The sequence below is a fragment of the Macrotis lagotis genome, chromosome X (genome assembly GCF_037893015.1).
Source record: "Macrotis lagotis isolate mMagLag1 chromosome X, bilby.v1.9.chrom.fasta, whole genome shotgun sequence".
In the NCBI taxonomy this organism is placed as follows: Eukaryota; Metazoa; Chordata; class Mammalia; order Peramelemorphia; family Peramelidae; genus Macrotis; species Macrotis lagotis.
The window spans coordinates 271,289,599-271,310,954 of NC_133666.1; the positions used below are offsets into that span (position 1 = coordinate 271,289,599).

Genomic DNA, 21,356 nt, shown 5'->3' on the forward strand with positions numbered 1-21,356 from the left:
AAATGTTAAATTGGGCTCACACATAGTAGAGCAAATAGCTACTTTTAGAGATCCTCTGACTAGTTATTTTTTCCTTTTTTTTAAAAGTTTATGATAAATTTATTTATTTTTTTGAGTTTTGCAATCTTTCCCCAAATCTTGCTTCCCTCCCCCACCCCAGCAAAAGGCAGTCTGTTAGTCTTTATGTTATTTCCATTCTATGCAATGATCTAAATTGAATGTGTTGAGAGAGAAATCATATCCTTAAGAAAAAAAATAAAACATAAGAGTTAGCAAGATTGCATAATAAGATAGCGGGTTTTTTTTTTTAATTAAAGGTGATAGTCATTGGTTTTTGTTCAAACTCCACAATTCTTTCTCTGGATACAGATGGTATTTTCCATAGTAGATACCCCCAAACTGTCCCTGATTATTGCATTTATGAAATGAGCAAGTCCATTAAGGTTGGTCATCAACCCATGTTGACTGTTATAGTGTATAATGTTCTTCTGGTTCTGCTCATCCTGCTCAGCATCAGTTCATGTAAATCCTTCCAGGCTTCTCTGAATTCCCATCTCTCCTGGTTTCTAATAGAACAATAGTGTTCCATGACATACATATATCACAATTTATTCAGCCATTCCCTAATTGATGGACATTCACTCAATTTCCAATTCTTTGTTACCACAAATAGAGCTGCTATGAATATTTTGGTACAAGTGATCTCTTTTTCATGATCTCTTCAGGGTATTGACCCAGTAGTGGTATTGTTGGATCAAAGGCTATGCACGTTTTTTTGCCCTTTGGGCATAATTCCAAATTGCTCTCTAGAAAGGTTGGATGAGTTCACAACTCCACCAACAATGCATTATTAGGGACTGCTAGGTGGTGCAATGGATAGAGCACCAGCTCTGGAGTCAGAATGACATGAGTTCAAATCTGGCCTCAGACATTTAATAATTACCTAGCTGTGTGACCTTGGGCAAGTCACTTACCCCTATTGCCTTGCCAAAAAAAAAACACATGCATTAGTGTCCCCAATTTCCCACATCCCTTCCAACATTGATCATTGTGCTTTCTGGTCATATTAGCCAGTTTGCAAGGTGTGAGGTAGTACCTCAGGGATGCTTTAATTTGCATTTTTCTGCCATATTAACTTATTAATGTTAACATATTAAGTAATTATTTAGAGCAGTTTTTCATGACTATGGATAGCTTTGATTTCCTCATCTATAAATTGCCTCTGCATATCCCTTGACTATTTTTCAAATGGGGAATGGCTTTTTTTTTTAGATCTGACTCAGTTCCCCATATATTTTAGAAATGAGTCCTATGTCAGAAATACTAGTTGTAAAAATTGTTTCCCAATTTACTACATTTCTTTTGATCTTGGTTACAGTGGTTTTGTCTGTGCAAAAGCATTTTAATATAATTTAATCAAAATGATCTAGTTTGTTTTTAATGATATTCTCCATCTCTTCCTTAGTTATAAACTAGGTCCTTTTCCATAGATCTGATAGGTAAACTATTCTTTGATTTCCTAATTTGCTTAAAATATTGTCCTTTAATGTCTAAATCCTGTATCATTTTCATCTTATGTTGGTATAAGGTGTGAGGTATTGGTCTGATCTGAGTTTCTGCCATATTAGCTTCCAATTTTCCCAATAGTTTTTATCAAAGAAAGAGTTTTTATCCCTAAAACTGGACTCTTGGGTTTATCAAACAGCAGATTACTATAATCATTTCCTGCTGTTGCACCTAATTTATTCCACTGATCCACCGCTCAGTTTTGATGACTGATGCTTTATAATATAATTTTAGATCTGGTAGGACTAGGCCAACTTCTTTTGCACTTTTTTTTCATTAAATCCCTGGAAATTCTAGACTTTTCATTTCTCCTTATGAATTTATTTAGAATTTTTTCTAACTCATTAAAGTAGATTTTTGGGATTTTGATTGGTAGGGTAATAAATAAGTAGTTTAATTTAGGTAGAATTGTCATTTTTATTATATTAGCTTGGCCTATCCACAAACAGTTGATGTTTGCCCAGTTTTTTAAATCTGATTTGATTTGTGAGAGAAGTGTTTTGTAGTTGTTTTCATAGAGTTTCTGAGTTTGCCTTGGCAGGTGAACTTCCAAGTATTTCATATATTTCATATTGTATGAAGTTATTTCGTGTGGGATTTCTCTTTCTAGTTCTGACTGCTGTATTTTGCTATATATATATATGTATATATATATATATATTTATATGCTGAGGATTTATGAGGATTTATTTTATATCCTGTGACTTTGCTAAAGTGGCTAATTGTTTCTAGTAGTTTTTTTAGATGATTTTTTAGGATTCTCTAGGTATACCATCATGTCATCTGCAAAGAGTGAGAGTTTTGTTTCTTCCTTCCCAATTCTATTCCTTCAGTTTCTTTCTCTTCTCTTATTGTTGAAGTTAACATTTCTAACACAGTATTGAACAGTAGTGGTGATAATGGCCATCCTTGTTTCACCCCTGATCTTATTGGGAATGCCTCTTGCTTATCCCCCTTGCATATAATGCTTGTTGATGGCATCAGATAGATACTGCTTATCATTCTAAGGAACAATCCATTTGTTTTTATGCTCTCTAGTATTTTTGTAGGAATGGTGTTGTATTTTATCAAAGACTTTTTCAGCATCTATTGATATAATCATATGATTTCTGATAGGTTTGTTATTGATATAGGTAATTAAACTGACAGTTTTCCTAATATTGAACCAACCTTAAATTCCTGGGATAAATCCTGCTTGGTCATAGTGTATTATCCTAGTGATAACTTGCTGTAATCACTTTGCAATTTTTATTTTTAATTACTTTTTTGAATTTTATTTAAGATTTTTGCATCTATATTCATCAGGGAGATAGGTCTGTGATTTTCTTTCTCTGTTTTAACTCTTTCTGGTTTAGGTATCAGCACCATATTGATGTCACAGAAAAAGTTAGGCAGAGTTCCATCTTCCCCTATTTTTCCAAAGAGTTTATACAGAATTGGAACTATGTTCCTTAAATATTTGATAGACTTCACTTGTGAATCCATCTGGCCCTGGAGATTTCTTTCTGAGGGATTTCAGTAATGGCTTGTTGAATTTCTTTTTCTGAGATAGCGTTATTTAAATATTTCATTTCCTCATATTTTTGTAAATATTCATCCATTTCACTTAGATTATCAAATTTATTAGCATACAGTTGGGCATTGGTGGTGAATTCACCTTTTTTCATTTATGATGCTGGTAATTTGGTTTCCTACTTTCCTTTTTTAATCAAATTAACCAGAGGTTTATCAATTTTATTGGTTTTTCATAAAATCAACTCTTGGGTTTATTTATTAATTCTATTAATTTCTCCTTTAAACTTTTAGAATTTCTAATTTGGTATTTGATTGAGGGTTTTTCATTTGTTCTTTCTCTAATTTTTTTAGTTGCATGTTTAGTTCATTGATTTCCTCTTTCTCCAGTTTATTCATGTAAACATTTAAAGCTATAACATATTCCCTGACAATTGCCTTGGCTGTATCCCATAACTTTTGGTATGTTGTCTCTTTATTATCATTATCTAGGATGAAATCATTGATTCCTTCTATAATTTGTTGTTTGATCCACTCATTCCTTAAAATGAGGTTATTTAGTTTCCAATTAGTTTTAGGTCTGTCTCTCCTTGGCCCATTATGGCATGTGATTTTTATTACATTAGGATCTGAGAAGGATGTATTCACTATTTCTTCCTTTCTGCATTTGATTATTAGGGTTTTTATGGCCTAGTACATGGTCAGTTTTTGTATAGGTGCCATGTACTGCGGGGGAAAAAAAAGGTATATTCCTTTCTATCCCCATTCAGCTTTCTCTAAAATTTTATCATGTCTAGATTTCCTAACGTTGTATTTACCTCCTTAACTTCCTTCTTATTTATTTTATGGTTAGATTTTATCTAAATCTGAGAGCAGGAAGTTGAGGTCTCCTACCAGTAGAATTTTTCTATGTCATCCTGTATCTACTTCAACTTCTCCTCTGAAAATTGGGATGCTATATACCACTTTGTACATACATATTTAGTATTGAAATTGCTTCATTATGTATGGTACCTTTTAGGAGGATGTAGTTTCCTTCCTTATCTTTTTTAATGAGATCTATTTTTGCAGTTGCTTTGTCTGAGATAAGGATAGCTACCCCTGCTTTTTTTCATTTCAACTGAAGCAAAAATATATTTTGCTCCAACTTTTTACCTTTACTCTCTGTGTATCTCTCTGCTTCAAATGATTTTCTTGTAAGCATATTGTAGGATTCTTGTTTTTAATCCACTCTGATATTTGCTTACATTTTATGGGAGAGTTTATCCCATTCACATTCAAAGTTATGATTACTAATTCTTTTTTGCCCTCCATGCTATCTTTCTCTGGTTATATTTTTGCCCTTTTTTCACTTTATCCAGTTTCCCCAATATTTTGTTTCTGAATACCATCACCTTCAGCATATTTGTCCCCTTGTATCCAACCCCCCAATTTCTTTCCCCCTTCCCTTTGCTTCTTCTTCTTTCTGTTAGTTCCTCTTTTCATCCCCATCCACCCTTCCCCTTTTTATACTTGAAAGGTAAGATAAGTTTCTCAACTTAACTGAGTGTGTGTGTATATATGTTAACTTTAGGCCTAATCTGATGAAAGTAAGATTCAGGCCGTTCTCACCTCCTCCTTTCTTTCCCACTATTGCAATAAGTCCTTTGAACCTCTTTATATAATGTGATTCACCCCATTCAATCTCCTCCATCCTCCCATCTCTTTACTGTCCCCCCCTTTTAAGGAAATAATGTTTTTAAATAATTCTATCACAGATAGAGTCACAGGTAAGTCATAAGTGTCCATGACTTCTGGCTAAGTATTTCTCTCTAATAGTGTTACAATTCTTGATAGTTATGTGAATCTTTTTCCCAGGTAGGGATATAGCCAATTTCATCTTATTGGCAGTTTTTTTTTTCTTTACCCTTTTTTTTAACCTTTTCATGGGTCTCTTGAGTCTCCTGTTTGATGTCCAAATTTTCTATTTAGCTCTGATCTTTTCATCAAGAAGAGATGGAAGTCTCCTATTTCGTTAGATGTACATCTTTTCCCCTGGAAGAGAAGGCTCAGTTTTATTCTTGGCTGCATTTCAAACTCCTTTGCTCTTTGATCCCTTTATGTTGATACAGCCAGGTCCTGTGTAATCTTTACTGTTGCTCCTTGATATCTAAATTCTTTCTTTCTGGCTGCTTGCAGGATATTCTGTTTTATCTGATAGTTCTGAAATTTGGCCACAATATTTCCTGGTGTTTTCATTTTGAGATTCCTTTCTGGAGGAGATCAGTGTACTCTTTCAGTAACTATTTTGCCTTCTGTTTCCATGATGTCAAGGCAATTTTCCATCACTAAATCACGTAATATTAAGTCCAGGCTTTTTTTCTCTTCATTGTTTTCAAGAAGCCCAATGATCTTTAGGTTGTCTTTCCTTGTTCTATTCTCAAGATCAGTCATTTTGCAGATGAGGTATTTTACAGTTTCTTCTATTTTTTTTATTTTTTTGGTTTAGTTTAACAGATTCTTATAGTCTCATGAAGTCATTAGTTTCCACAGATTCCTTTCTATTTTTTAGAGAAGAATTTTCTTCATTTACTTTTTGCAACTCCTTTTTCCAACTGATCAATTATATTTTTGAAAGAGTTCCATTTGCCCAAGTGTAGTTTTGAGAGAATTATTTTCTTTTTGTATTTGTCCAATTGTATTTTCCAAAAATTTGTTTTCTTGTTGTGAGAAGTTAATTTTCTCTTGCAAAGTATTAATTATCTCTTGAGATTCTTTTTCCAGTTATTCCAATTGATTTTTAACTCCTTCCTGATTTCTTCTAGGAAGTCTTTCTGGGCTGTAGAACAAATCATATTACTCCATAGAAGTTCTATATCTTCCTGAGTTAGGGCCTTTCCCTTCTAGGTAGTTTTATATGGACCCTCCCCAACCCTTTCTGGTGGCTTTTCTTTATTTACCTAGGATCTTGTGTTGGGGGAGGGGCTGGTTCACAGATCTTTGGTATTGAAAATCCTGGGTGGGGGGGTGTTGAGCCAAGATGGTGACAGGAGAAGAGCCTCTCTTAGGTGCTCTCTCTCTATATGTAATATTTCAAAACTCATATAATAGTGACTCTAACTAAACTTTTGCGAGACAAAACCCACAGAAAGATCCAGTGAGTCAGTTCCCCAGCCCAAGGTAACCTGGAAAGCAGTGGAAAGGCTCTGCTTCACAGGGTTAGAGGGGCAGTTGGCCAGAGTGAAGGAACTTCAGCCTCCTGGAGGTAGCCCCAGGGCACTGGGAGCCATGGCTCATGGCAGCAGGGGCAGTGTCCTGACCTATACCCCGGGGAGCACCCACCACAACTTGGAAGATCAGCTGAGGGACCTCTGCCAGGGCAAGTGCATGAAGCCCAGCCCTCAGGGCACTCGGCGAGCAGCATGGCCTTGGCAGCCCAGATCCAGGAACCAGAAGCAGGCAGAGCTGGTAAGCAGGAGTCCCTGAGCCTTGAGTGCTCAACCTACCAAAGGTAGGGGAGTGGAGAGAGACTTCCAAGATTTGTCCTCTGTCCCTGGAACAGGACTTTGGGGTTCTCACCACATTCAGATCCTAATTGTATTCTAGACCCTCCCCATAGAACAGCAGGGCCCCCCCCCAACCTCAGCCCCACAGCAGAGGAGTCTGCTTACGGTCATTCACAGACCAGGAGGGAAGACAGAGCCTCATACACTGAGATCCTTGTTTGGGGGGGGGGGTGTCCCAATAATACTCAAAAGCTCAGGAAGCACCCCAAGATCAGGCACAGGCTGGGGAAATGAGTAAACAGAGAAAAAAGAGGATCACCATTGAGAAATACATTGTCTATGATCCCAAGAAGGATCAAAATACTCATCTGAAGATGAGGAAGTACAAGCTCCTGCATCTAAAGACTACAAGAAAAACAGAAATTGGGTTCAGACTATGACAGAGCTCAAAAAAAGATTTTGAAATTCAAGTAAGGGAGATAGAAGAAAAATTGGGAAAAGAAATGAGGGAAATGCAGGAAAAACATGAAAATGAAGTCAGCAAATTAGTCAAGGAGATCCAAAAATATGCTGAAGAAAATTATGTTAAAAACCAGCATAGGCCAAATGGATAAAACAGTTCAAAAATTTATTGAGGAGAAGAATGCTTTAAAAAGCAGAATTGGCCAGATGGGAAAAGAAATAAGAAAGCTCAGGAAAACAAATCCTTCAGCTCTAGAATGGAGCTAAAGGAAACTGCTGACTTTATGAGAAGTCAAGACACAATACTTCAAAACCAAAAGAATGAAAAATTAGAAGAAAATGTGAAACATCTCATTGAAAAAAACAGCTGATCTGGAAAACAGATTCAGGAAAGATAATTTAAAAATTATTGGGATAGCTGAAATTCATGATCTCCCTTGGCATCGTTTTTAAAGAACTCAAGTCTGGGGCAGTGGGCCAGTGCTTTGTCCACTGTGCCACCTAGCTGCCCCCATTATTATTTTTTAAATTTAAATTTAAATTTCTTTATTGCTCATGCAGGTCTATATTTTTTGGGGAGGGGGTATTATGCTTACTCTTAAACAAGAATATTTTAGTAGTGTATTAAAAAAAAATCATTGCCCAGATATCCTAGAAGCAGAGGACAAAATAGAAATTGAGAGAATCCACCAATCTCCCCCGGAAAGAGATCCAAAAAGATCCAACCCCCACGAATATTATAGCCAAGTTCCAGAACTCCCAAGTCCAAGAGAAAATATTACAAGCAGCATGGAGCTGCTGTCAGGATCACACAGGATTTGGCAGCAACTACATTAAAGACTCGTAGGGCTTGGAATATAATATTCTGGAAGGCAGAAGAGCTTGGAATGCAACCGAGAATCAACTACCCAGCAAAACTGAACAGCCTCTTCCAGGGAAAAAGATGGACTTTTAGTGAACCATGGGAATTTCAGCTGTTCCTGTTAAAATGGCCAGAGCTGAACAGAAAGTTTGATCTTCAAATACAGGACTCAGGTGAAGCATAGAGAGTGGAGGAGAAGGGTAAAATATGAGGGACTTAATAATGATGAGCTTCATGTATTCCTGCATAGAATAATGATACTGATAATACTCATAAGAAACTGCTCATTTAATAGAGCAGGTAGAAGGAGGTTTTTCTAGATGAAGCACAGGAGAGAGCTGAATTTGTAGATAAAATATATTGTAAAAATGGAATCAATGACTAAAAGGGAAATGTAATGGGAGAAAGAGAAAGGAGAGGTGGAAGAGCCTAAGATATTTCATATAATCAGATTTTTTTATTGCAGTGATATGGAAGAGGGGAAGGCAAGGGGGAATGAGGGAACCATCTCTCATCAGAGGTGGCTCGGAATGGGTATAAATATAAATATAAATAGGGTATAAACATCTAGAGTAAGAAGGAGAGAAGGGGGATGGGAAGGGGGGATGTGAGTGATGGAGGAGAGGGTGCACTGTGGGGGGGAGTGGTCATATATAACATATTTTCTTTTTTACTTCTTGCAAGGGGCTGAGATTGGATGGCCTGTCTGGGCCACAGGGCCGGTTGGTTGCTGGGTCTTAGGGGGTGATATGTGGGCTTGGGACCTCTTGGCCCCAGGGCTGTTGATCAGTCTTCTGCACAACTCAGCTTCCCTACAGCACATTTAAGAAGAGAGAAAGAGTGAAGGAAGAGAGAAAATACAGTGTATGGTAGTGGGGAAGTATGAATGGAGGGAGTTGAGATCAGCAATGGTAATGGCGGAAAAATATGGAAGTTACTTTTGTCATAGACTTATCATAAAGAATGTGATCCACCCACAACAGAGCTAGTGGTGTTGGAACACAGACTGAAGCACATTTTCATTATTATTATTATTATTATTATTATTATTATTATTATTATTATCATTATTATTATTATTTTGTTGTTTTGTATTTTTTTTTGTTTTTGCAGGGCAGTAAGTTTGGGATGACTTGCCCAGGGTCACACAGTTAGGTGATTGTTGGGTGTCTGGGGCTGCATTTGAGCTCGGGTGCTCCTGAGTCTGGGGTCAATGCTCTGTCCACTGTGCCACATAGCTGCCCCATTATTATTTTTTTAATTTTAATTTTAATTTTTTTCTCTTTACTTTATTGCTCACCAGGGCCTGTATTTTTTCAGGGGAGGGGTTATTATGTTTACTCTTGAGAATATTTTAGTAATGTATATGAAAAACATCATTTGTATAAAAATAAAAATAAATATAATAAAGATAGATCCAGAAGGCTGAAAAAAAAAAAAAGAAAATCCTAGAGTCTTTGCTCATTGGGCTTAGATACTCCAAGTGGGCCTGCCAGTAGGGGGCCCTGGTTGCATTCTCTGGAGTGTCTGTGTCTTGATTTGAGGCCCTCTCCCTAGGCCTGGAGGGGGAGAGGGGCAGCAGTAAGATCTGAATTATCTTTGAACAATGTGGGCTGGGCCCTGGGGCAAGAATGTTAAAACCCTTTTAGCTGAGTGAACTCTGAACCTGGGGGTGGTGGGGGGGGTGGGAAGGGGAGGGGTTGTGACTGTGTTTTTTCTGAGAAGAGGTCTCCCCTGAAAGTATGGAGCTCGTGTCCATGGCTAGTGGATTAATGTCCAACAGCACTTTGCAAGTCCCACAGCCAGAGCCCCCATCACCTTGGACCCAGACTTCCACAGTCAAAGCCTCTGTGGCTTATCTTAGGTTAGTCAGGCTTTCACCCTACCTCCACTGGCTCTCTACTCTCTGCTCCTGGTTCACCCAATATCCCATGAGACAGTCCTTTTGGTAGATGTTCTTCTCCTAGCTTCTCTTTCTTGATTTTGTTGATAGGATTTCTATTAAGAACTTTCTGAGAGAAAGCTGAAAGACCTTAGCTCAGTGCCAGAAGTCCAGACTAATTATTTTTTAAAATTCTCAGCTCTATATTTTTTAATATATTAATGCCAATATGTTAAAATAATTTTTGGAAAATACTGATATCATTGAATGAATCCAATTAGAACTCATATACTAGATTGGATAGGTCTGGATTGGTAACTGAGGGAGCCAGTTCTACTAAAAGAAAATGATTATGTTTTATAATAATTTCATTATCTTCTTGATAATTTTAAATGAAAGTAGATGATCTATGATTATTAATACAATATGTATGTAAAAATAAGGGATGTTCTTAAGTAGAAGCTACCATCATAGCTTTTGAGAACTCAGATACATATATCCATGCCACAACTAGCATTAGAAGACTTTTTAATGAAAGAAAAGGGAGTAATTGTGGAAATAGATTGGAAATTTAGATGTTTTCCTCTGGTTTCTGTACCAAAGAATTGTAGGATTATAGTTTGCCATGTCTATTATGCTACTGTAGAATCAGTTATATGTGAACACTTAGATAGAATTATAGGTATTTTTTATTACTCAGAAATGTTCAAAATCTTTTTATTGGTGACATTTGTTACCTTGAAAGTCAGATGGTCTTCATCATTCCTCTTGACTTTAGTTACCTATATTTCTAAAGAATGTCATCAATAAGTAATCTTTGACCTCAATATAGAACAAATTGAAATTATTAATCCTCTGTGGTGGTCCTTTAATTAACCCTGTTAACCATAACCCTAAGACAGTGAGGTCCTTAAAGACAAGGACTGTGTTATTTGATCTTGGTACCCTGAATGTTTTGCATATAGTGTATGCTGAAACTTATTAACTGAATATTTAAACAGGAAACTTCGGGAATCAGTGGTCGAATCTATAGCTCCCAGGAATCATTGTGTAACTTACCACAACCATCATCCATCTTGGATGATTGAGAAATAAAGATTTACTGTGACACCAACATTGTCACAGCTGCCTTCTGTTCCCTAGTGCTTTCACTTTGAGAATGAAAAAAAAATCTCTAGTTTCTCAAAACTTAGATATTCTTTAAAATATAAAAACAAAAGAACACTAAACTCTTTGACATCAGGGTCTGGGAATCTACAAGGTAACTACAGAGGACACTGGCTTTGAAAATCTAAGTTCCTATTAAAATATTTAGATTGACTTAGTTTAATAGAATTTGGGACTGAAAAAGGACCTGACCTTGCCATTTCAAATATAAGGAAAGAGACCCCAAGAAAATTATTTTCCTCAGGCAGAAACAGATGTGGAATATGAACCAAAATTCTGACCACAGATTAAATCATTTTTCCACTTTGTCTATCAACAGCCATATGAAAGAATGCTCCAAATCACAAATAAAACTTTTTAGAATCATGTTTAGGACATCTCATATTTTACCTCACCTCTATTAGACTTGCAAAGGTAACAAGTTAGAAGGGTGATTGTTGGAAACTGTGGGAGGACAGACATAATACACAGTTGGTGATCAAAGAGTGACTATAAAAAGGCATATAAGTACAATGAGATAATACACTGTAAAAATTATATAAACAGAAAAATTCAGAATTTTGTAAAACTGGCCAAAGATTGCTATAATTAATATGAACAAAAGTAACAGCGAAAATATTCAGAACTCTGATCAATGCAATGATTTCAAAAGATGAGGTCATTCTTGCAAGAAGATATATGCTTTCCATATATGACCCTTACCCTAGTGCTGTTTCCATCAGAATTTACATCTAACTCCATGTCAGAAATTAAGAAATTTGTAAATTCCTAGGGAATCAAGAATACTTCTTTTCATTTCCCTTCTATGACAGTGTCAGGTCTCCTCATTTCTAATCTCTTGGGAGTTTCTAAAGAGTTCTGATTTTTAGAGCCTCAAGTTTCTAGAAAGTCTTGTTATAACTTAGCCAGAATATTTTTTTGTTATATGACTGTCTCTGTCCTCCACAACAAAATTTCAACTGAAATAATGTTATTTTTTTGTGGAAAGTGACCTTCCCTGGATGCATATGCCCATTTCCCATTTCAAGCTTCCTTTTCCACCCTCTTATTCCCATTCTGGAACACATAGTCATGGAGTATCTAGAGGAAGTTAAACTTCAGGTTTTCACTCCAAACCTGATGCCACTGATACAACATAGTCATGTAATTAAGCAAGTCCTCCAGCAGAGGGCTGTGCAATCACAGTTACCCAGATGAAAGAGCATCTTTTTCTTTTTTAATGGAACAACAAAAAAGCTTAACAAACATGTTAGAATGGTTTATAAAAAGACTATGCCATTGAAGGGTGAAGAAAAGGTCATAAGAAGTCGAGAGTCATTGCAGAGATAACTGGATTCAACTTCAACCTCAGAAACTAAACAGCCATTGCACACATCACTTAAACTTGTTAAGACAGAGATTTATATATCTATCTCTATATACATATGTATATATACTTGTTTCCACATTTACACAAATTGAAGGAATCATTTATACTAGGCTATGAAGGGTAATGACAACCGAATTGTGCCACACATATCATGAAGGGTATGGTGTAGATTGAAATGTTTTCACTAAATCCTTAATTTCTCAGCACTTTAAAATCAGTTGTTTTGATAAAAGCTTGTGTTGAAGATGTGGAGCTCTTTTAAGGTTTTAGGGTTTGAAGTCACCTTTTACACAGCACTCTTTTGAATCAGGTAGTGCAAATATACTCATTTTGCAGACAAAGGTCAGAGATTGAAATGATTTGCGTAGAGCCATTCCTCAATCAATGGCATCACTGATGTGAGTGTAGTCACTGGGCAAAAATTGTCCTGTCTTTTCCAGTGGTAGTAGTATAATAATTATAATAACTGCTAATGATTATATAGTGTTTCCAGTGATTTTAACAGTTATTATCTCATTTGATCCTTATAACAAAAAGGGGATGCTATCCCCCTTTTTATAATTGAGGAAACTGAGGCAAACAGGTTAGGTCACACAATTAATAATGTCAGGCTAAATTTAAACTCAGAACTTCGTAATTGCAGGCACCCACTGTGCCACTACTGTATCCCTAAACAATGAGTAAACTGACATGGAAGACAATAGCCTTTGGGGTAAATAGAAAAATATTAAAGGTAAGAAATACTTAGTATGACTTACAATGGTACTTCTTATATTCCAAAACTAAAAATTTGTAAACTCTTGCCTTTTGATGGCATTTTCTAATTATAAAATGTTTGACTAGAGTGTTATATATTCAAGCTGTTTTATAACTTTAAAGACATATTTACTCCCAAGTTTTAAAAATAGTTTTAATGACACATATACAGTATAATCTGACACTGGCTAAAATGAATTATAGGTCAATAATTCTGATTTCACATATTTACATCAATAAAAAAACAACTAAAATTCTTGCCTAATGTTGAAATCCACTGTGATTTCAGCTTCTTGGCAACAAACAAAATATTTCATGTGTTACTTTATTTACAAATATTGTGTTTACATTCAATTTTTAGGTTGCACTTCCCTATTTTTGTAGTGACAAAGTGTATCTGAAGAAAGTTGAAGAGGTGGCAATAGGAGGGAAATTCTGATATAATAAATGGCAAGAATCTAGTATGGCTTTCTGTAACCAAACATTTAGCAAATAAATCATATGCCAAGATTTAAGCAAATGAAGTATCTAGTAATGCTAAAGAAATATATGTACAATATTAATTTGTTAGTATAATCTATCTCAAATGATAGTAGAAATTCATTTGAAATGATAATTTATTATTTTCAAAACTATATATTAAGCCTTTTAATTTTTTGAAGTTTAAATATTTGTTTTAATTTTGCCCCAGTGTTTACCTTTCAACTATGTCTTTTTATGCTATACATATAATTTGTTAACTTATTATTTCTAAACATTACTGAGTAGCCCCCAAAATTATTTAGACAAAGGTAGTACTTAGGTCATTTGTTTTTCTGAATAAGTTGTATGCAAACTAAATTATTTTAAAATTATTTAAAATTGGGGGCACTCAGTTTAAAAGATGAGTCATTATGTAAAGTGGATAATCACTTCCTTATTTATTTTTGTTGGATTTTCATGCATTTGGTTTTCTTAACGTCAAGTTCTCCCATATATGAAAGTAGAAGATGATAATAGCAGTGTTGGGACAACCACTTTGCATAAGAATCTGGTTTTGTCCAACAAAATCTTGAAGTATTAGCTTCTTTAATATTATTACATCAGACAGAACTTTTTTTAGGTCTCACTTTTTTTTTTCTTCTTGAAACAATTTATTTTACAAAAAGAAATGTTTGGTTAGCAAAATTTTTTCTGAAGGAAAAGGATTTGAAAGTCATGGACTTTTACCCTCATTTAACAACTAAAAAGTGATACAAAGATCTGAATTAAATGTCCAGTTCTTTATGAAGGGAAGCAATAATGTGAAACCTAGCTCATAAAGGTTAGAGAATCATTATTACAAGCTCCACAATTAGGCTGTAGCAAAGCAGTCACAGTTTCAGATTTTATTTATAAACTCCATTCTCTGGAGCTTCTATTCCATTTATAAAATGGATACTTTTCCCCCATAGATACATATTTCTAAAGGCCTAGGACTAGAACATACTTGGGCTAAAATGTGGATGGGATATACACCTAATTCTAAATTCTGTATCATAATACCAAGATCTGTTCTCTCCAGGGTTTTTTATTTTTATTTTTTATTTTGTTTTATAGTTTGTAGAGATAATCTTGCCCCAGAATTGGCTAAGCTCAAATAAGCTTGCTATACTCTTAATGTTTGAGTAGGTGTATAGCCTAAGGTGGCCCTTTATTGAAGAGGTGTAAGGCACAATTGAATAGAGCTTATTTGCATGTCAGAATCTGTGTTATACCCATCAGAAGGACTGGTAAATACAGTAACTTGCCTGTATAAATTTAAAATATATTGATTAATGCTAGCTCGTTCTGAAAAGCAGCAAGATTTGTGGTAGGAAAGGTACCAGACTTGGCTTTGGGTCATAGCTCAAATGCTTAGTAGATAGGTGAAAAAGCTGTGCCTTGATTTCCCCATCTGTAGAATAGGAATTATACTCAAACTATCTACCATATAGGGGCAGTTTTGAGGAAAGCATTTTGTAAATTTTTAAGTGCTATATATAAATATAAATTCTTTTATCTAGTGACAGCTTCTGCTGAAATTGTCAGCTACAATAAAGATAAACTGGCACATCTATGTTGGTTGTTCTATTAATACCCCAGTAATTGATATGAGTTTGAATTTATATAGATAACTGACTTATTTTGGTGTATCACAAGATAAATAAGAATATAGAGCAATTGATTATCTGTTATTGATTATCAAACTCAGTTATTCATTATTGTCTAACAAACTCCTATGTTGCGGTTATTTAAAAAGGACAGGGTACTTAGAGCAGGTCTCAGATGGATAAGTGCCTGAGTCTTTTTATTTAATTATATTATAAAGCCCAATTTAAGTTCTTGGATTAGTTGTTGCTTTATACTTTATATTGAAAAGCATTTTAGAGATTAAAGTGACCTCAGAAGACATTTAGCCCAATACTTTGATTTTATAGATGAGCTAACTCTGAACTGGAAAGACTTCAGATGATCTAGGTGGTTTTGGACAAACAATTCACAAATACAAAAACAAGAATATTCTTACTGCCCATACTCCAATTAGTATGGCTATTGCCAAACATGGTGGGTAGGGACAAAGAACAAAAAAATATATAACAAACTTAGAACTTTTAGAAAATTTTAGTTAGGATAAAAGGGAAAAGGCTATAGGAAAGCAGAAACTGTTTAGCAGAGCTGTCCAAAAAAACCCCAAAACAAAATAAAAACAAAAAATAAAATCAATTAGCTGTGATAATTAGTCACATAAAAACAAGTATATTTTTGAGTTTGAAGCTCGAAGAGGGGGGAGAAAGGTCACCAGGATGGAAAAACAGAGTTCTTATAGAAAAGATCATAGATCTAGATTGGAAGGGACTTCAGAGGTCATATATTCTAAACTATACCCATTATTAGACAGCTTAGGAAATGCAGGTGCAAGAGGCTAATGGTCTGACCAAAATCACACAGGTAGTAAACATAGGAAGGGATCTGAATGCAGGTCTTTTCCAATTTAAAAGGTATCTTTCCACTGTACCCAAGGTATCCAGGATAAACTTTATCTTCACAATTACCTACTTATATGTATTAGAGATACATAGAATAACTGCCTTGATGTCAAAAGATGCTCTAGATTACTTTTTGTAAAGAAGGCAAGCAGTGACTTCAGGACACTTTATTTTCCAGTAAACTTTTGAAAATAGGGTTGCATTTTCTAACTGCTTAGGATTTGCTTAGAATTTCTGTATTCTGTCTATGTAAACTCTGGTCCAGCCAGTTTAAAGACTTATCTTTTTTTATAAAAAAAAATCCCCAACTTTTAAAAAAGCAAGTCTCCACACACACACACACACACACACACACACACACACACACAAGGAATTTTCTACTCCCGAACTGGCCAGCAGCTCCTCTTAAAATAAAATTTGTAAAGTTATTTCATCCATAAAATTATAAAAAAGAGTTTTTGACATTTGAAAACTCAGTCATTCAAAGGATTTCCAGATACAACTGTGCTGGAAGATTGTAGCAATTCAGCTGTTGAGGTCTGCAGTCTCATCAATGTCATCTGGATTTTTAGTCATTTTCTCATATTTCCTCTTGAAAAAACCAAGCTGTAAAACAAAACAAAATCAAATGAAAAAGTATTCAGATATTAACAACATATCCTTGGTATAGGTATGTCATTTCTCTTTTGTCACTTTACCACTGAACCCCCAAACTACAATAAATTCAATTTGCCAAACATTAAATGACTTATTTATGCAAGGTATGAGGGATACTAAGATAAAAACAAAACTTGCTGCTTAGGGAAAGACTAATTAACAGATGGGGGTATCAAGGAATGCTTTGCAGAGGAAATAGCACTTGAACTGAATTTGAAAAAAAGGAGAATTCTGAGGGGGGAAGATGAGCAGAGGATGAATGAAAATGAATTTATTAAGCAAGCCTTTCCATGTTCTAGGTACATGGTAAACCCTGAAAATGCAAGTAAAGAAATGAGACCATTCCTGTAGAAATAACACATCCAAAGAGAGCTAGCTAGGTAAGGGAGGTATGATATAGGGTGTCCCTTTCCAAATTAATATTGATTGAATTACTGTGCCCAGAGCTAGAAGGTGGGGTTGGGTATATGTGTGTTGGCATGGCAGATGACCAGATGGATAGCTTAGACAGTTGGATGGAATGTGAAGCATTGTCAGGTAAGCCTGGCAGGAAATAATGGGTTGGACATCTTTGTTGGAGATCATTCATTCTGTAATCAAAACAGTTCAGTCCCAGGTTAGAAGTTCCAAAGCTGATTATCTAAACTGGATTAATTTCCTATTGATTTGGGATTATAGTTTCTGGGAGTCCAGTCTGTGGGTGATATTGCAGGTAGGAAGAAATGGAACAATATCAGATCAGCTGGAAAAGATGGAGTGTTCAGCATTGGGGGGATGGAGGGAGGAGATGGAATATCAGGTCTGGTGAAGGCTGAATTGTTCAATTTGGCAAGAATATAGTTTGTGAAAGGGACTGGTATGAGGTAAGTGGGAGGCAGATTGTTGAGATCCTTAACTACCAGACAAAGGAATCTCTATTCTGTAGGATCATAGAATCATTTAGAATTAAAAAGTCATCTAAATACAGTCTCCACATTTTACAGGTGAAGAAACTTGGCTAAAATAATTTGCCCAAGGACAAACAAATAATGAGTGATAAAGCCCAGATTTAGAATCCATGTTTTCTGACTTCAAAGATTCTTTCCCTTAAATCATCCTATAGGTGCTACAGGGTTTTTGAGCATGGGGATGACATGATCAAACTTGTATGTTAGGAAGATGTTTTTGGCTATATAGAAGCTATACTGGAGAAGGGGAAGACAAGAAGAGAAAATACATGCATAAATGCACATTTAATTCATCATGTGTGCATATATTGCTACATATACATACAAATGCACATACACATAGCTTGCCATTCATTGTTTACCTTCCATAAAACAGAAGTTAGAACTAACAGCAGGAGAAGCCCAGCGATGATACTTCCAATGATAACTCCTATTGGTATTTCAGCTTTTTCATCAGGCTTCATTATGGTAAGTGGAATCTGAAAATACATATTAAAACTAGAATCTTATAACATCAGACATTCTGTGAATGATATAATAGAGATAACTTAAGCCTAATGCTCTCACTTTTCCAGGCCTAGAGATTAACAAAAGATTTGTTCCAACAGGTAATGCAGTTGGTTAGCTCTTTCACAGTGTAATTTTAAAGAATATTTCTTTACCAATCCCATAATGTGACATTCTGGTGACTCATTTGACATGCAGATGGCTCTGGGTTACCAAAGGGTGTGAGTCAGAGAGCAAGCTTTGGCAAGTTTGACATCAAGCTGGAATGACTTTAAACACAAATTCAAATAACAGACCACATATTTGCCTCTCATCAAAATGCCTCCCTGGCTTACTTCAGAATATTCTTAATTAGAAGATGATGAATGCTTTTGGCTAAAGCAACTGTTAGAAATTAATTATTCTCTTTTTTATTTCATAACACTAGTGAATCTGAATGTAGTCCCCCCCCCCCTTTCTACTTCCTCATCCAGAAACCAACTAGTATGGGAAATCTCTCATAGATTTATCCAGGTCAAAATCTAAAAAAGAAAGTTAAAAAGCAACTTGTCACAACTTGGAAAATTAACTTGGAAAAAATTGGTTCTCTATTTCATGACAGATGATTTGGAAATTGATGACTCTTTGACTAAGATATAAGTGATCTAAGTCATATTTTCCAAGATCCTTAGTTTAATGTAATCTACCTCCCATTATGTTAACCAATCAGAAGTGGTTGACACTATCCATCAATATCTACTCTTCAAAGGGCATATAAACTGTGACTTCCATGCTAATAGGGAGTCTAAGAAAGGTGGTCAAATAACCACCCTTTTAGTAAGATGCTGGCATTATAGAATGATTAAATTACCCCAAAACCATATCTCTTCGAACTTTCAATCATCACACAATTTGTTAACTATCTTCTACATAGAAAAGCTGCTATCTGCATAATGAAATAAGAACTACACTGATGAAATTATGGATGCTAGGCAAATAAATTTGTTTAAAGTATTCTAAAGACACAATATTTTTCTTTTTTAAACTTTTGTTCCTCTAATATTTATATGGATAGAAAAAACAAATAATTTGAAATGCCACTACTTAAAAGCTTCAATTAAATTTATTATCCGTATGAGAGAAACAGAAATATGTGTCCATAATTGTGGAAGGAGCTTTAAAAATTCATATTAGTTAAAAATATTATATATGCACACATACATACACACATCACTTGATTACAAGCTTCTTGTGAGAAACCATACTTTATCACTGTGTCTTATCTCAATCTTAAAACAGTATGCTGCAAATGAAGAAAAGCTCTTTTTTTTTAGAGGGGAACTGTGATAAAATAGCGAGTTTCCAAAACATTAATTACTCTCAGCTTTCTGATTTAAATCACTTGCTTTTTAGGATTTGAAACATTTGTAAGGATTTAATAGCTCAGAGCTCCCACTGACCTCTTCATCTGGTGAACTTGACTCAATGTAAGGTGTGGCATTTTGCTAAAGCATTCTTTGTGAGATGGAATGTCTAATAGTTTAACAGGTAAAGTTTGTACTTTCTCCTTTAACTCTCTTTTTAAAACTTATGAAATCAATTCCAATCCCTTTTTCTACAAAAGTCAAAAGGATAATAAAAGACATGCATTATTCTATTCATCTATATATTTAAAACTGAGATACACCGTTACCCAACAAACAGGTTTTGTGTATTGGTTTTATGGTCATTTAATTTCTTCAAAAAAAATGGAGCACTTAATGTAAATATTTGAAAAGTTGCTAAATGAAAATAAATTCTGTTTCCTTCTCTGTTAGAAAAAGAAAAAATCAGGTTGGCCTGGATAACGAATAAGTTTCCTTCCACTATAAATCTTTAATTACATAATTCCTCTCTTTTCCTCAAAACCTTCCCAGAATACTACCTGGATAAGGTATGGGAGGTCAAGAAAAGGAATGGAATCCAGGTCTCCAGAAGAAGTATTATAATTAGCAAGTAGAAGAACTCTGTTTCTATGAGGCAGGAGGAAAAAAGAAAATGCAAGAGGATGCCGAGAAATTATAAGTGGAGAGGTTTTATTTTTTCAGCAGATTTTAAAATATTTGCTTTATAAAAACTCCTGACCTCCAATCTCTTTTCCATTAACTTCTTCCCATTTGCCTCCCAACATGTTTAGGGCAATCCTTTCCTTAAAAAAACCCATTCTTGTTCTTACTTTATTCAGTTATCCAGATATCTAGCTATATAATCTTTTCATCCCCTTCCATTGTCAAGCTTCTTAGAAAAATTTCTTATACCTCATTTCTATACTTCCTCATGATTCACTCTTTCTTCAACCCCTTCCAAATTGAATTTCATTGCCAACCTTCCTGAAACTATCAAAAAATGTCTGCCTAAATCATAATTCCAATGCTCTTTTCCCCATTCTCATCCTCTATTACTTCTGCAGTATGTCACACTCAGGACTACTTTGGATAATTTTTCCTTTGTTTTCTATAACACTTTAATCTCATGGCTATTCACTAGCTTTTGAGTATTTAAAATAAGTGTTCCATATTTGAGAAAGAAGAAAACAATCTTAGGAAGTCACCAAACTTCTTCAGTTTAGGGGTGAAGACCCAAAATCTCAAAGAGGTTCACTGAATTGCCTCAACTCATAGCTAAGGTAAGTTACAAAGCCAGGTTTTGAATAAATTTGGGGAATAGGGGAATGCTCCAAAAGGAAAATTATACCCGAGGGGAGCCTGGAAGAAATATAAGGCTGCTAGGACTTAAGGATGGAAGGCATAAAAAGTAATGGGGTGTTTAAAGTGGAGCTGATTGTTTGGATGATCATTCTCAAAACAGTAAAAACATATCTAATGAATTATCAGTTGTTATATTAGCAATAAATTGTGTAGCCAGTAACTTTGGTATTTTCAATCTTGAGGATAGAGGTTTTGATATATTGAAAGAGACCATGGCAGCATAAATCTAGAGCTGAAGGGATCCTCAGAGGCATCCAATTCAATCTTCATATTTTATAAATGAGGAAACTGAGGTCCAAGGACTTTTAGGGACATACTTCAAAGTCATATTTATGGGAATCGAATTTTATTAAGTTTATTAAGATATTGTTATGGGGACTCAGAACATGTTAAGTAAGAGCTGCTACAATTTTAGTCATTAGTAAAGACATATCCAAAATGTCCCTGGATTACCTTAGAATTGATGACAAT

The 21,356-nt window shown here is 35.0% G+C and overlaps 1 protein-coding gene across 2 annotated transcripts in view; it reads right to left on the minus strand.

The window, feature by feature from the left end:
- Positions 1-10,912: 10,912 nt before the first annotated feature.
- Positions 10,913-21,356, minus strand: part of ITGA2 (integrin subunit alpha 2) — a 124,219-nt gene continuing 113,775 nt past the window's right edge. For both annotated transcript variants that reach the window (XM_074206032.1, XM_074206033.1), the window contains 2 exons: positions 18,015-18,131; positions 10,913-16,654 (listed from right to left, as the gene is read on the minus strand). In XM_074206032.1, the coding sequence (XP_074062133.1) occupies positions 16,574-16,654; positions 18,015-18,131 (198 nt within the window). In that variant the 3' untranslated portion in view covers positions 10,913-16,573. The remainder of the gene's footprint in view (positions 16,655-18,014; positions 18,132-21,356) is intronic.